Genomic DNA, 15,941 nt, shown 5'->3' with positions numbered 1-15,941 from the left:
GGCAGGTGACCGGGCAGGACGCAGGGCAGGGCCTCGGCAGCGTCCTGTCCTTGTTTGGTTTCCACGGGGATCCTGTGTTGGCCCCAGGGAGCAGGGTGGGGAGGGGGCCTGTGAGAGCTTTCTTCCATGGGGAGCTGGAGGACAGCCCCACACCACAGGCCCACTGCAGGGAGTTTGGGCTGCTCTTGTTACTGCCCACACACATGGGCTCCAAGGGTCTCTGACACCCAGCGGGCCCCCACGAATCCTCAAGCCACCGGCTTGTGCCACCAGGCCACGCGAGCCACTGGTACCGTGGTGGGACATGGGGCCACAGCGGGAGGATGGGTTCACCGTCACCTCACAAGGCGCCCTGAGGCTGAGGTGTCTGCCAGCACGCTCTGCTCTGTCCCTTGTGGCTGGAGGTAATTGGGTGCAGCCCTGGGGTGCAGGCTCTCCCCGTCCCTGCGGCAGCCAGGCAGCTCCAGGCCTCAAGGTGCACCTAGAGCCCCGTGACCTTCCAGGCAGTGTTGTCGTTGATGCTCCCAGGTGACTGGTGGGCTCTCCTTCCTGCACTGGCTAGCCCACTTGCTGGTCGTGTCTATGGACCCAGCTGAGACCAGCATCCGCCTCAAGAACTGCAGCGAGCCAATACCGATATTCCCCCAAGCTAAACACGCACACGTGACTCAGGACAAGTATTGCCACGTGTGTAAAGTCACCATGTGAGTGCCTGGGCATGGGAGTTGGCAACCTGGTGGATCTGAGCCTCTGGCCAACACAGAGCCAGGGCCGGGGGATGCCTGCTGGGCCTGTGCCTGTGGGGTCCTACGGCACCTCTCCCTCCAGAGGGGGAGCCCCTAACCTGGGGCAGGGAGGGCACTGTCTGTCTTGGGCCTCCCAGACTCCCAGACCCTGTTCCCCCCAGATCACAGCCCAGAGCTGTTCAGGGCCAGGGGTGCCAGCAGCTCCGGGCTGTCAGTGGGCGGCCTGGGAGGGGATCTGGCCAGCCACGGACTCCTGCACAGGAGCACGGCCCCCACCCCTGGACCACGTGGAGGTGTGGCCGAGGGCAGACCCTGTCGCTGGCCCCCGGTTCTTTTCCAGCCAGGCTACTATCCTTGTTTCTCCCCACCAGGCCAGGTGCTCTGAGCCCACCCTGTTCCCGCCCTCAGAGGCTGATGACAGCCGCCCAGACATTCTTGCTGGAGCACGAAAAGCAAGCACTGCAGCGAGTATAATAAGTGCATCTCCGGCTTCGACCAGCACTGCAACTGGATCAACACCTGCACGGGGAGCAGGAGGTTCTCCTGGGGGCCTCCCAGGGGTGGGGACCATGGGTGCGGCGTCAGTCCCCAGCTCAGTGGCCACTGCTGGTCTCCTTGTCAGTTCTGAAACACCTCTGGGTGTAGCCGCCCCTGGAGCACCAGGTCAAGCCTGTCCTCAGTCACTGGAGAGCCCTCAGGGCCATGGGGACCCAGCCCCTCTCCAGGGGGCACAGGCTGGGCTGACGGGTCCCAGACCTGCTGCCTGCTTCCCACTGGGGTCACCAGGCCCCCAGCGCACGGGAGTGGGCCGTGGAGGGGCTCAGGGTGAGGGCCACGGGGACGCTCAGCTCCCCCGGCGTGAGAGCTAATAAGCGTTGTCAGGAAGACACCTGCCAACAGGCCAGACGTGGAGCGAGCAGGCCTCAGCTGCAGCCTGTCCTCCAGGCCGCTTGGTGGAGGGCGCAGGGGGCTCCATTGCTTCCCTACCATGTGGCAGCAGATGTACAAAGTGGTTGCTGGTCACCAAGCAGGGGACCATGTGAGAAACGCACCATTTGTGCTGCATAAAAGAAGCTTTGCTGCTCTGAGCAGAAGGCAGCCCAAAGGCCTCATGAGAAAAATATGAACAGAACTGACAGGAAGAGTCCCGGGAGCCCAATCCCATCACTTCCCCACAGAAGAGGAGCCTGCGGTCAGGGTGGGACCAGCCCTGTTCACAATGGCTCAGCTCCTCCCTTCCTTAGGGGACAGGTCTTTTAAAGACTGAGGCACCTCAAGGTCTGGTCCCCCATCAGGGCACAGGGGAGGGTGTGTGGCCTTGCACATGAGTAGGACTTAGGGGCCAGTGCCCTGGGGCACCCAGTGGGAGCTTGGAGGTCTGACGCAGCTCTGGGCCCAGAGCAGGTGGAGCAGGACCCAGAGGCCCTCCCCACGTCCACCATACCTGTTGGCTGTCCTCATGGGAGCCCTGTGTGTACAAATGCACCCACTCGGGGGTATAGGCAGGGTGAGAGCAGAAGGTGACTCCAGCCATGTGCAGTAGGAGCTGACCGCACCCACAGGTTCACAGGACCCAGAGGACACCTCGAGCATCCACGGAGCACAGACATTGGGCAGGAGTGACTTTGGTCCAGTCTGTGCATGGGTGTGGCCGTGGGCCTCGGCAGGGGGGCTTCTACAGGTGAAGCTCAACTGCTTTGCCTCAGGCACAGCAAGGCTGCACCCCAGCCCTCCCCTGCCCGGCCTTGGCACCTGATGGTAGGATGGCCCCTGGAGCCCCCACCACATACTCAATGGCAACGTGGCCCACACTGCAGGCTGAGCCCGGGCAGCCTCATCTTCCAGGACCCCAGGGGTGGGGGTGACCCAGCTGTTGTCAGAGTGGGAGCAGGGACGCAGGCTCATGGGCTGTGAGCTGTGGCTGGGACGCACCCATGTTCTCAGAGGGCTGGGCACCTTGGCACATGCCCGAGGAAACAGTTTCCCTGTGTGTGAGCTGGGCTGGTTGCCCCTCCTGCAGCCTCTTACGAGATTAAGTTCGATTCATGTTTCTAAGCTTGAGACAATAGAAAACTGTAGGGGCCAGTGGAAGTGGGCACACATTGTGGTGTCACGTGGCAAGCCTGTAAGAGGTGACCAAAGCTCAGAGCAGGAGAGGAAGGCACCTTGGGCCCCGGGAGCAGGGTCACCGAGATAGGGCGCCTGCTGACCCCAGGTGCTGCCTCCGCCTCTGGGCTGCCGCAGCTGCTCTTCACACAGTGCCCTCCTCCAGCTCCGCTCAGAGCAGGCTGCAAATGGCTGGGGCAGGGGTCGCAGGGCCACAACCCCCCCATAGGGAGTGCACCATCCACCCTAAAGTTACTGCCACGTGGTCCTGGGCCAGGGGTGGGGGCTTACGTAGAGTGAGCAGAGGAATCAGACCTCAGGTGAGGGGTGAGAAGTGACATTTTGCAGCCTGGGTGGCAGCAGCAGGCTGGGCCTAATGGCTCCCAACAATGGGCTGCAGCAGGCCTTGGGGAGTGGAGTGGGGGGTCTCCGGTATGGCTGCTCAGGAGATGCCCTGAATCTGGAAGCCCCTCCTGTTGCTGGACTCCGGACTTCTGGGAAGGAGGACCTCCAAATCGGCTCTCTGCCGCCTGGGCCACCAGGGGCCAGGGAGCCTGAGCGTCTGCCTGAGTGGGGTCCCGCAGCAGGCCCAGGGCTGCCCCGGCTGCACTGCAGAGGAAAGGGGCCCAGGAATCTGCACTTAATCCCTGAGTTTCCTGGGGCTGCTCTACCAAGTGCTGGGTGACTTCATAGCCATTTATTTGACAATTCTGGGTGCCAAAAGTCTGAGATCAAGGTGTGGGCAGGGATCTGGGGGCTCCCAAGGGGAGTGTACGCCAGGACGCTCTCCCGGCTTCCCTGGGCTGCCAGGGGGCTGTGTTAGGACAGCGCATAAAACCTAAATGTGATTTATTCCCACCAGGATGTTTAAACATTTTAACAGTAAGGTATTAACAAAGGGCCACGTGGTGGAAGCTGCTCAGGCTGAGAGTGGGGGTGGGGGAATTGATAAGGGCCTGGCTATACCTGTTTGAGTTTTTTAAACCTACCAATAAGAATAAGAGAAATGTAAAGGAAGGATATAACGGGCTTAGGAGACTTCTGGGGAAGACTGTGAACCCTGTAGGACTCAGCCAATGAGGAACCAGGGTAGGGACTCACACACTAGGAGATAAATTATTGGCACCAAACTCCCCAGATGTGCCGGCCCACCAGACACCCGATCTTGCAGGACCAGCATTAAAGCCTCGCTCCGCTGTTCTCTGTCTCCATGTCCACTTATTGAATTTGGACCAGTGAGTGTGTCTCTCACAGACGTGGCATTCCTTGGCTTGTGTGAGCATCAGCCTGGTGCCACGGCCACATGGCTTTCCCTGTGTGTGTGTCTCTGAGTCCTTTTATTAGGACACTAGTCATGTTGGATTTAGGGGCCATCCTCCTCCAATGCAACCTCATCTTAACTAATGACACCTGCAAAGATCCTCTTTCCAAATAAGATCCTATTCAGAGGTTCCTAGTGGACATGAATGGGGAGGGCACCCTATGCAACCCAGGACACCCTCTTCCCATTTGGCCCCCCTCTGAGGGGCCATCACACGAGTGAGGAGGACCGGGTGCCCAACCCAGGGCTGCCCCCCTCCCTGGAGGCCGCTGAGGGGCCGGGCTTCCAGCAGAGCAGCCCCTCCCGCACCTTGTCCCTAAACTCAGCTGACACGTAATAGTAGACGAAGGGGTCCACGCAGCTGTTGAGCGTGCTGAGTGCCAGACTGGGCACATAGGCGGCGTACAGGTCCCCCCAGGCATCCGCACTTGGGTTCGAGTAGTGCAGGAGCAGCAGGATGTTGCTGGGGGTGAAGAAAGCCACAGCCGAGGCCAGCACCAGCGTGGTCAGCCTCAGCGCGTGGCTATAGCGCCGGCCACCGGCTGCCAGCGTGCAAAGGGTGGCCCCGTAGCTCAGCAGCATGGCCAGCAGAGGCAGGAAGCAGCCGAGCACGGCCAGGCAGATGAAGACAGGCCGCCAGTAGGAGGCCTGGGTGCCCACAGGCAGCACGTCATGGCAGAGCACGTGGTCCGAGTGTGACAGCCGGTAGGTCTGCTGCTGCAGTGCCAGGGGCAGCGCCAGGGCAGCTGCCACCAGCCAGGCCATGGCACAGAGCCCAGAAGCTAGGCACTGGCCCCGGAGGGTGCGGGCCCGCAGTGGATGCACCACACCCAGGTAGCGGTCCAGGCTGACGGCGGCCAGCAGCAGCACGGAGCCATACATGTGGCCATACAGCGTGGCTGTGGCCAGGCGACAGGCGACCTCGCCCAAGGGCCATCGCTGGCCCTGCAGGTGGTACGCGATGCGCGGAGGCAGCACCAGGGCTAGCAGTAGGTCGGCCACTGCCAGGTTCATCAGCAGCACCGTGGAGGGCATCCGTGGCACCCGTGTGGCCAGCACCCACAGTGCCAGGCTGTTGGCGGGCAGCCCTATGACCAGGGCCAGCCCATAGAGGGAGGGCACCAGCCTCGTGGGCACCCAGCCCAGCAGAAGCGCACGGGAGCTGTCCGGGAGCTCCAGGATATCGCTGTGGTTGGAGCACAGCTGGCCGGGGAAGCTGCGGGGCGCCGCCTGGGGCCTGGTGCAGGATCCCAGTGTGCCATCTGGGGGAGAGAGACCTAAGGGGAGGGGTAGACGTGCTGAGAGCCCGCACATTGCCCCCGCCCTACAGGACAGCGCCACACCCGAGGGCTGATGGGACCCAGCTGGACACGGACACCCCCAGCCTCATGGGCTTAGGGCTGGGGTGGACGAACTCCCCAGGTCTCATCTCCCCCTCCACCCCCCCGGCTCTGGGCTCCCCCCAGTCCTGAGGCAGGGCCTCAGATCGCTCACCATCGCCTCCTCCTGCACTCCCACTCTCGTCGTAGCTGATGGGGTTCTGGATGTCACTCTCCAGGCTGAGACCCAGCACCAGGGGCCACAGAAGCAGGAGCACCCACATGCCACCGGGGCTTGGCGCCGGCTGCTCTGGGCTGTGACTTCCTGCTCGGCAGTGGGACTCAAGGAAGAAGAAATTAACTGGACAGGGGTGTCTGATGTGGCTGTGGCCCGGCACAGCGAGCCCTAATCTAGTCACACACTCAGGGACACGGAACTAGCCAGGAAGTGACCGAGCAGTCTGTGCAGCTGGCAGCTGAGATGCTGAGGTCCCTGCCCCCAGCCCCAGGCGGGGAGGGACCGAGGCCAGGAGACCTCTGGCTTGTGCAGCGGTCTCAGCCAGAAGCCTCCCCCGTTTCTGAGCGGTTTCTACCACTGACACCAAGGACAGATTCAGCCCCACACCTATCTCTCGGCCACTGTGACTGATGACATCCCCAGCGCACAGGGCGGCTGCCGTGAGACCCTGCTTCCCTCCAGGAGAACAGGAAACGTGTGGGGAAGGCTGGGGGCAGGCGGCAGCGCGCTGTCATGGGGGCGCAGTGGACCGGTGTCCCTGCAGAGGGTTTTTTGGCTCAGGAGTTCCATGTCTAGAAATTTATGGCAGATACACACGCACAGGAAGACTTCTGTACCAAAATATTCCCAGCGGCACAGAGGCGGGGACACGCACCAACAGCCTTCCACAACAGAAGCAACCTATGCCTGTGGGAATGGGGGACCCCAGATGTGGGGGTGCAGGGCTGCTGTTCCAGCTGGGCCATGAGCCGCACGGAGGCATCTCCTGGGAGACGCTAGGGGCAGTTGCCTTTAGGGAGAGGCACTCGGGCACCCACTTCTCTCTCTGCTCTGTGTATTGCTGGTGTTCTCTGTATCGTGTGCCACTTCCATAAGAACTCATGTTTTAAAAAGAGGCAGAATAGCAGCTTTAAAAAGGGGGAGGTTCTGACACCTGCTCCAACATGGCCGAACCTTGAGGGCACCAGGCTGTGAACTAAGCCAGACACAAAAGGACACATATTGCATGAGTCCACTTATACGGGGTCCCTAGAATTGTCAGGTTCACAGAGACAGGAAGCAGAGGGTGGGGGCCGGGGGAGGGGCTGGGTGCCGGGGTTTCACGGGGACAGTTTCAGTTTTGCGAGAAGAACAAGCTCTGGAGCCAGCGGGTGGTAGCAGCTCACAGCAACAGGAGCATGCTCAGTGCCACGGAGCCGGGTGCTTAACACAGTTCATGCGCTCAGTGTGACGGTGTGTGCATTTCACTTGTTTTATTATTGATTCTGTTATTTGCAACGTGGTGTATTGGCCAGATAAACTAGCCCTGTACACCGGTTTCAAATGGTGGGGAAAAAAATGGCCAACAGCTCAGTCAGCAGTCAGTACTGGATTTCACCCTGCAGTTCCACCTGGACCTGAAGCCTCCCCGACCCTGAGCCTACCGGGCCCCCCTCTCCAGTGAGAGCCCCTTGAGTCCCTCCAGTGCAAGGCTTCTCAGGGGAGCCCCCTTTGTGCAAATTGTTCTTTACGTTCTATGCTGAAGCCAGACAGGCACCCACAGGTGTGCCTCCCCCTCTCCTGATTTCTAGGGTGTTGTGACCCTGTTTGCTGGGCACTTCCTCCTTGGTACCCCAAATCTGAGTTTGCTCAAGTGTACCATGGGCTGGGGTTCCCCTTTACCCCCAGCACAGGACTGCACAGGGAAGGTGCTGGAGAAGCCAGGGCAGGGGCAGACTTGGGATTCCAAAGGGCTGCACTTACAAAGCGCCAGGAGGGTTTGGGGGCCCTGACCCCACACCCAAGCCCCTGCAGGCTCCTACCGGGCACATCCTACCCGCCACCCACCCACCCACCAAAGGCCTCCTGAGACTCCCTTTAGGTCAGTTTGCTTTTTGGGATAATTAGCCTCATTCTCAGTCAGGACATCAGGTGTACAGGGCTAGTTTATCTTGCCAATACACCACCTTGCGAGTAACAGAAGCAGTACTGCTCCTTGGGCTCTGCCTAAACCCCCCACCGCCTCCCCAGCATCATCGCCCCCAACCACGCTGGTCCTGCGGCTCTGCACCTCCCCAGATCTGAGTGCGGCGGGAAGGGCAGGTGCAGGGCAGTGAGGCTGAAGGGTGCTTTATTGATTAGGGCTGCTGCTTACTGCTGCCTTAGTTGCCGTGGTGGCCTGGAACAATGCGTCCCTAGGATCTGGCACTTCCACGGGTGAGGACCCTCACAGTGAGCTGGTCTTCTGCTCAGGGCCCCACCAGACTGCAGTCTCGGTGTCCACAGGGCCAGGTCCTCACCCACACAGGCCATACCCCCTCCCCAACATGGTCAGCAGACCCGCCTGTCTCCATCCAGAAATCTCATCAGGTCACGGGCCCCACCCACCCAAGGGCAGGGACTCATTCGGGGGTGTCCACAGGGGTGGGAATCTTGGGGTCACTACACAGGTCCCTTGGGACTGGCTCCTGTCTGCTCTCCTGGAACAGGGTGTCCTTCCTAGGAGCTGCAGCAGCCACCTTGTGCACTGAGGACTCCCAGCGCTTCTGAGCAAGGCAGGCCAGTCTTGGGGCTTAGAGGGGGCTCTAGATACCTCCAACATGGGATTGAGGCAAGAGAAATCTGGTGTAGCACCAACCCTCATTCACCAAACTCCTCAGAAGCCCTCTCTGGCAGGGGAGGTGGGCACCATGAGGGGCTTCTTGGGCATGGGGTGCATATGGGCAGCAGCAGTAGCCACTCAGGGAAGTTGGGGACAACTCCTGTGAGAGGACTGGCCAGGTAGGTAGGGTGGGCTGGCAGAGGGCGAGCAGCCTGGACTCACAGACCTGAAAGGTAAGACCTGGGAATGGCGCTGAGTCAGGGCCAGGGCAGGGGCTTCCTGGGGTGTCCGCTAGGATGCAGACAGAGCTCCCACCTACCTGGAGGTGAAGGTGGGGGCAGGGCCAGGTGGGAAGGGGTCCAGATGTTCAGGGGACACAGTGATGGTGTGTCACACTAGGGGCGAGGGGAAGGACAGGGGGTGTCCATCTGGGAGGGGAGATTCAAGGGCTGTGGGGCTGGTGGGCACTGCAGGCCTCTGCAAAGAATGCGCAGAAGCAAACATGGCAGTCCTCACACTGGGTTTTGTACACACAACACTCATTTCTACTCAACAGAAAAACTGAGGTTTTCTAGAATGCACCAGGGAAATGGTGCCCACCATGCAGGTGCGGAGGAGGCTGCCAAGGATTCTGTACACGGGATCTGCGCGCAGGATTTGGGAACCGACCAGCATGGGCACAGGAAGACTGTCTGTACTTATTGAGTCAATACTTAATTTTTAACTTTAATGTGCAAATAAATAGAAAAGGAAAACTACATTCAAAACAGCTGCAAAGGAAATACAAGCCCTGGAACAGATTCTTCAAAAACAGAAGAGGCTCCCCAGCGGCATGCAGGGTGGGGGCCCAGCGGGGTCTGGCCTGCACCCCAGGCCCCAGAGGAGGACAGCTGCCTGCCAGGAGGGTCTGGGTCAGGAATGCCAGTGATCAGTTCCCTTCTTATAAAACAAGGGTGCCAACAAAGTGCCTGGATTACACTTGAGAAAACCGGGTCAAGGAGACCCTGGGTGGGACAAGCCGGCCTTGGAATCAGCCAGGCCAAGAGTCAAAGGCTTCATAAACCTCGAGTTCCACAGGTAACTTCTAGAAACATGTCTCCACTTCCTGGAACTGTGGGTTTGGCACAGCTCAGCTGCAGGAGGATAGGGGCTGTGGCTGGACAAAGAGGAAGCCATCTGGGGGAGCTCCCAGCCCACCCATCAGCAGACTCCACTCTGTCTGGAGGTGTCGGCCTGTCCAGGGCTTCTCACAGTGCAAGCAGTATAAAGAGCTGGTCCCCGGTCTGAACTGCTTGGCATTCTCAGCACAGAAAGCCTTGGAAGCCTCGGCAGGACACTGGCCTCACACCCGTGCGCTCCCTGGGCGGAGGATGCAGGGCCAGCGAGGTCAGGAGCACACAGAGATCCAGGAAGAGGGGTCTCACCCTCTGGAAAGCAGGGACTTCGCTGTCGCAGTAGGTACAACCACTAAGAGCATAAAGGAATAAATAAGCATGTGCATACATGTTTCTTGAACATCCACCTTAGGTGCAGGGCTGAGCCCCAGGGCCCTTCCCGGGGGGACCTCTGGAGCTCAGGGGAGTGCCAGGCTGAGCCCCTCCCCTCTTGAACCTGGAGTCTGGCTGCCAGATCAACATGGGGTGTGGGGTCGTTCTTCCAGAGTGGGGTCCTGCAGGCAGTTCTGCTGCCTACCCACTCCACGTCTTGACGTCCCAGTGTAATCCTGCTATTTGGCTAAAAGGGTTCTTCTCTATTTCTAAGTGATGGAGGCCCCTGAGCACTGGCTGGACCAAGCCGATGCCTAAGCCACCAGATGCAGGCATCACCAAGCAAGGACAATGATTTCAGAAGCTCTCAGAACCATTTGGAAAGGACATGCTTGTTTTTCAAGCAGGTCCCTCCAGACCTGACTCCACTCCAACCCCCTCCCAAATGTATGTCCTCGTGTGGCTGACTTCTCCAGACACCTAGTAGGCCAAAGGACCAGAGGTGCCCCCCTGGGGACTTGGCACATGAAAAATTGGCCCAGCAGGTGCATGATACACTCACTCACTTCGTGGCCAGCACATTGACTCCCCCCACATGCAGGGACTGAACCCCAGAGTTCAAGTGCAGGGGAGCTCAGGTTTGGCACAGGCTGAGCCCAGAGGAAGCTGGGCAGCCAAGTAGGATGGCAGCGTGCGGCCACAAGCCAACCCAAGCCCACCCTCCGTGGAGCTCACAACCCGAGCAACAAGGCTGGAGGACGCTCGGCTCCCCTCAGTTTATCCGTGGAAAGGCCCCTGACAGACACTGAGGCCCAGGGAGCGACGACAAGCTGTGCGGAGGTACCCGCTCCGGCGAATCAGGGCGAGGCTGGGCGGCGGCTGTACTGCACTCGGTAGCGGGTCACAGGCAGGCCGTGCACGTGCGCCGTCTCACAGCGTGTCTTGCAGGGCACCATGTCCTCGTCCTCCTCACCCATCAGCCAGTCCTGCACCAGACCAGCCGCCTCCATGGTCACATTGTCCTCCAGCCAGCGGCCGTGCCACTCCTCAAAGTGCTGGTGGTGGCGCAGCAGGACGAGGGGCTGCACCTGCAGAGAGTAGGATGGGAGTCAGTGTAGCGCAGGTGCCCCAGAATGGCTGTAACTGCATCTTGAGGGACCCAGGAACCCTCTAACAGCCATGGGATAGATTTTGGGGGCCCAGACACCCCAAAATGGCTATGGGCTGGATCTAGGGGGCCCAGGCACCCCTACAGATGGCCACAGGCTGAACTCCAAGTCCCCAGGACTCTGCAGGGAGGGGCACCTGCTTGGCCCGGCAGAGGGTCCCACGGCGGTACATGTAGTCCTCGGAGTTGACAACAAACACCATCTTGTGGGTACCGAGCTTGAAGCGGCAGTCCGTGTCGCAGGCGCTCTCCACACCGACCAGCCGCCTCCAGGAGCTCTTGGCCTCCCCGCGCAGGGCGCGCGCCTGTTCACACTGCCACCGCCGGAACTTCTTGAGGTTCCTGGGGCCAGAAGAGGAGAGCATTTGCACACCAGGAAATCCTGGTGGCCCACAAACATCAGGGAGACATCCAGCTTCCCAGGGGTTGGAGAAATGCACATAGAAGGGATGGAAAATGCGACCAACCCCTTCAGCCCTGGAGACTCTAAGACCCAGTGACACCCGCCCCAGTGCCGGTGATGGTGAGGGGGCCTCCCCGGTGCTGCGGGCCCTCTCACCTCTGCAGGAACACGGGCTTCAGGAGGAAGCCCTCGGTGGGCGAGCTGGATGCACCCTCGGTCCCCACATACTGCTCCACATACCGAGCCAGGTGCTGAGGGAAAGGAGGGACACACGGCCCATGGTATCAGAGCTGCAGACCTCTCAGCAGGACCCCAAGCTCAAGGGCTCCTGGGGATTTTGTCCCCATCATCCCAAAGCACTGGGAGGATGGCAGCTGATGCGTGGTGGAAACCACCAGCCTGCAGCTCCTGACAAACGACCCAGTGAGAGCAGGACCTGCACACCAGTGCAGACAACTCAACTCACAGCCTTTAGTGCTTTTAGGGGCTGAACCCCTGTTGTGTAATGGCCTTTCTATGTCTATCATGTAACAAGTTCACACAGGGAATGCCCTCCCCCAACAGAGGACAGCAGGGTCCAAGGGACACGGACAGACAAAAGGAAACAAACAGCAGGTAGGCAGAGGGAAAGCCAGGCAGGAGGTGGGAGTGGGTAAAAGGCAGGCTCGCAGGGCCCACCCAGGTCCAGGGTGGGCATGGCTCCCTGTGTCCAGGGGACCCTGCATCCACCCTGTTAAAGCCAGAGGCTCCTCCACACTTGAGCTTCACAAACCCAGATCTGCTGGGAACTCCCAAATTGGGCAGGGTGTGCAGGCCTCTGCCCTCCTTTGTCTTGGACAGTTTTGCTGTGTGGGGAGCCCTGAAGCAGGCAGGGAAGGATGCTGCAAGGGACTTCCCGTGGCTATGGTGGGGCCAGGGCCTCCTGGGCCTGCTCCTAGCCGCCAAGGGCACAGGTGGAGCATGCAATTCAGAAAGTGCGCCAGGCAGGTTTCCCTGGTGGTGGGGGATAGACACCCAGAATTCAGAGTCTTATGTACAGGGAGTGCAAAGGTCACCACAGGCCACAGGGTCTGAGTGATGGGGCCACGGTCCAATGGGGATATCTTGATGTCTGCAGCAGGTGGGAAGAGCGGGGAGCCAGAGTTTTGGGGGAGGGTGGCCTGGCTCTTGTTTCCTTGCAACTCCTGAAGGGTCCTCTGCAACTGCCACCCCATCTTGGGTTTCCAAGGAAAGCACTCAGCCTCATGGTGCAGCGTCTCTGGGTGGACGTTTTCAACCTGTACTTAACCAGTGTGTGCACGGGGCTCAAGGGGTGGGAGCACCCACAGTGAGCACAGAGCACAGAGCAGAGGGCTACGGTCCTCACCTGGACCTCCACAGGGTCCTCCGTCTGGGCCTCCTCAGTGTCCAAGAGCTCGATGGTCATGATGACCTGTGCTTTACGCTGGAGAAACATCACCTAGGGATGGAGAGAGATGAACAGCAGAAGCTGTGAGAACAGCCTAGGTTGGCACAGGACAGGGCTGAAAGATCATCCACAGCCCTTCTTCACGAGCCTCCAAGGCTCCCCCATCCTTGAGGGACCATGTGCTGGGTGTGTACCTCAGGCCCTGCAGCACCTGAGGCTGAGGCCAGCATCCAGGAGCCTAGTGAAAGGTGTGCAAGGTCCCAGGCCGGCCTGCGGCTGAGCCATAGTCCAGACCGAGCACCGGCACAGTGACTGTCCTGTCCTGTCGTGGGCCCAGCGCCCTCCTGCCCCCAGCTGTGTGGGGCCAGGCACGCTGTGCTGCCTCACCTTGAAGCAGTTCTCGTCAGCCATGCACCGCTCCGCCTTCCACTGGTAGCTGGTCTCCCTCGCAGCACGGACACAGCGGGAAGACAGGTTCCCACCAGCAGCACCCCGTTTCTTCTCATTCAGGTAGAGCTCCACCACCTTCAGACACACGTCATCACTCACGAGGTGGTGCAGCTGGTGGGGAGGAGAGCAGTGGGGGCCAGGCATGAGACCCCCAGGGTTGGGAGGCACAGCCACCACTCCCACTGCCTGCTGCAACACCCCCCCGACCTCCCCGAGGAGGCCACACAGGGGTCGAAGGCGAGGCCCCACGGGGCTGTGCAGGTGGCCTGTGCTGGCTGTGCACTGGACCAGACGAGAGCAGACCAAGCTAGAGCAGACCAGACCAGAGCAAGCTGGTCTAAACCAGTCCAGACCAGAGCAGCAGACCCTACTTGGGCATGAGAAAACATACTGAGGAAAATGTGCCAAAATCAGGATGGGAATCACCTAAAGGTCATGTGGTGACAGGTGTGGTTAGGTGGTGGTTTTTCTCAAAATGGTTACCTATAAACCCAAGTAATTCCTTTAATTTCCATGAACATACTCTAAGCCTTTTAAGTTTAGGAAGAGACGAGAAATGGGAACAGCAGGGGCGGGTGGGGCAGGCTGGGCAGGCATGAGTCTGAGCAGAGCTCTAGCTGGGGCCTAGGCAGGCCGCCAGACTTGTGGCCTCAGTTTCTTCTCCATACGCTGCTTTGTTGAATAAATATGACGGGGAGACACAGGGTCTCACACAGTGCCTGGCACAGTGTGTTCCCAGGAGGCACTGGCTGCCATCACTGAAACAAGGAATGCTGATTAAAAAGAAGAGAGTGAGCACAGAGCAGGGCCGGAGCTGGCACGCTGCAGACTGGGCATGGAGGGCCCCGTGGGTTTCTGGGCAGGTTGGTGGTGCCTCAGCTGGGGTCCTGTCCCAACCAGGCCTTCAGCTAAACCTCCGTTTTTATTGGTCCTTTTCCCTTATTTTAAAACAGGTTCTAGAAGGCACACTGGTGGAGAGGAGGATTTAAAAAAATCATTATCAAAGTGCCCCGTGATCCAACCTTCCTGGCGCTACAGATGAGGCCCTGTGGGCAGGCTGCCCCCCTGCCTGGGGTACAGAATGCTCAGCTCTCGGGCATCCCCAGTGTCTCTGCCGCCGAGAGCCACAGGCTGGGCCACAGGTATCCTCTCTCCATGCTGCCCGGGCCTGATTCCCTGCCACCCAGCTGCAGCAGCTGTGACTACAGGACGACGGGAAGGGACAGAGACCTGGCCTGGCGTGCAACGGGAAGCAGGCAGGCCAGCCCAAAACACAAGTGTCAGGGTGTCGGCATACAGCGGTCAGTGCTCGTGTGCCTTTGGCCAGAAGAAGCAAAGCCTCCCACTCACCAAGAAGGCAAAGGGCAAACAGTGCAGGTAGGCCGGACATCCACGCAGCTGGAGGGGTACTGGGAGGTCCCACCCCAGGAGCCACAGGGAGATGCAAGAAAGCTGCAACATGCATCCCACTGCCCATGCATCCCTGAGGGATGCGGCACCACTGATGCTGAGCACCTGGCGGGAATGCAGAGCTTCCGTGGAGGCTGCCTGTGGTCTGCACCCTGCCACAGGGGAACAGTGCAAACACACAGGCCACAAGCCCCAAGGGCCCAAATGGGGCTCCTTCCTGGGAATCCATCCCAGGCAGAGGATACATGAGCCACGGGTGTCTCAACAGAGAGCAATCTTGCAGAACCACGCTGCCTGGACACAGCCAGACATGCTGCATACCATTCATGTGCAGCTCCATACCAGAGGCTCTATCTCAGCATAAAAAATAAGGGCAGTGGGTGCCCATGAGTGGGGAGTGGCTGGGACGGGTACAGGCAGGGGTGTCCATTAGTGCAGACCCGCTGAGCTGCATACTTAGGACTGTGGCACTTTTCCGTATATACTTTATTCCAAGCTCTTACGGAGCTTCTGGAAGACAATGCCATTTCTGAAGTATTTCTAGTGACCTTATCTGGGTAGGATAGTAATTATGCTCTTGTTTTTCCAGCTTCTTTTCTACTTTACGGTGATCAGCCTCACTTGATAAGCAGGAAACAAAAGCCCAGTTGGACAACAGCTCCAGTGGCGACTGCGTGAGACCCACGTACGTCCCCTGGCCACCCTGACTCGCCTGGGCTTCTGCTGTTTGTTTACATGACAAACTTCCCCTTGTTGACCTTCAGCTGCGGGTGACTTTTCACCACCACAAACAGTACTAAGGAATGTCATTGGTATTCACTTTCTAGCAGAAGTGAGCTAAGTTCCCTCAAGAAAGGCTTGTGTAATGGGGAAATGACAGCCTCTTCAACAGCTGGTGCTGGCAAAACTGGACAGCTACATGCAAGAGAATGAAACTGGATCACAGTCTAACCCCACACACAAAAGTAAACTCGAAATAGATCAAAGACCTGAATGTAAAGTCATGAAACCATAAAACCTTTAGGAAAACACATAGGCAAAACTCTCTTGAATATAAACATGAGCAACTTCTTCATGAACATATCTCCCTGGGCAACGGAAACAAAAGCAAAAATGAACAAGTGGGACAAAAGCATAAATGAAAAGCTTCTGTACAGCAAAGGACACCATCAGAAGGACAAAAAGGCATCCTACAGTATGGGAGACTATATCCATAAATGACAGATCCGATAAAGGGCTGGCATCCAAAATATACAAAAGCTCACGCGCCTCAACAAACAAAAAGCAAATAAGCCAATTAAAAA

At 59.0% G+C, this 15,941-nt stretch overlaps 2 protein-coding genes across 6 annotated transcripts in view; both read right to left on the bottom strand.

The window, feature by feature from the left end:
• Nucleotides 1-3,548: 3,548 nt before the first annotated feature.
• On the bottom strand, nucleotides 3,549-6,126 carry F2RL3 (F2R like thrombin or trypsin receptor 3). Its single transcript, XM_017659963.3, has 2 exons — nucleotides 5,668-6,126; nucleotides 3,549-5,450 (listed from the first exon to the last, which is right to left on the bottom strand). Exons 1-2 carry the CDS (start codon nucleotides 5,774-5,776, stop codon nucleotides 4,384-4,386), a joined length of 1,176 nt encoding a protein of 391 aa, XP_017515452.1. The 5' UTR covers nucleotides 5,777-6,126; the 3' UTR covers nucleotides 3,549-4,383.
• A 2,891-nt stretch (nucleotides 6,127-9,017) lies between these two features.
• SIN3B (SIN3 transcription regulator family member B) overlaps nucleotides 9,018-15,941 on the bottom strand; it is a 47,239-nt gene continuing 40,315 nt past the window's right edge. For 4 of the 5 annotated variants that reach the window (XM_037022202.2, XM_037022205.2, XM_037022206.2 and 1 more), the window contains 5 exons: nucleotides 13,165-13,338; nucleotides 12,736-12,828; nucleotides 11,526-11,620; nucleotides 11,104-11,308; nucleotides 9,018-10,886 (listed from right to left, as the gene is read on the bottom strand). In XM_037022202.2, coding sequence (XP_036878097.1) covers nucleotides 10,656-10,886; nucleotides 11,104-11,308; nucleotides 11,526-11,620; nucleotides 12,736-12,828; nucleotides 13,165-13,338 — 798 coding nt within the window. In that variant the 3' untranslated portion in view covers nucleotides 9,018-10,655. The remainder of the gene's footprint in view (nucleotides 10,887-11,103; nucleotides 11,309-11,525; nucleotides 11,621-12,735; nucleotides 12,829-13,164; nucleotides 13,339-15,941) is intronic. The other variant, XM_037022204.2, reaches the window with a different exon arrangement.

Source organism: Manis javanica, chromosome 13 (genome assembly GCF_040802235.1).
Source record: "Manis javanica isolate MJ-LG chromosome 13, MJ_LKY, whole genome shotgun sequence".
Taxonomy (NCBI): Eukaryota; Metazoa; Chordata; class Mammalia; order Pholidota; family Manidae; genus Manis; species Manis javanica.
The sequence above is the reverse complement of the archived record's forward strand: the minus strand, read 5'-3'. Positions and strand labels throughout refer to the sequence as shown.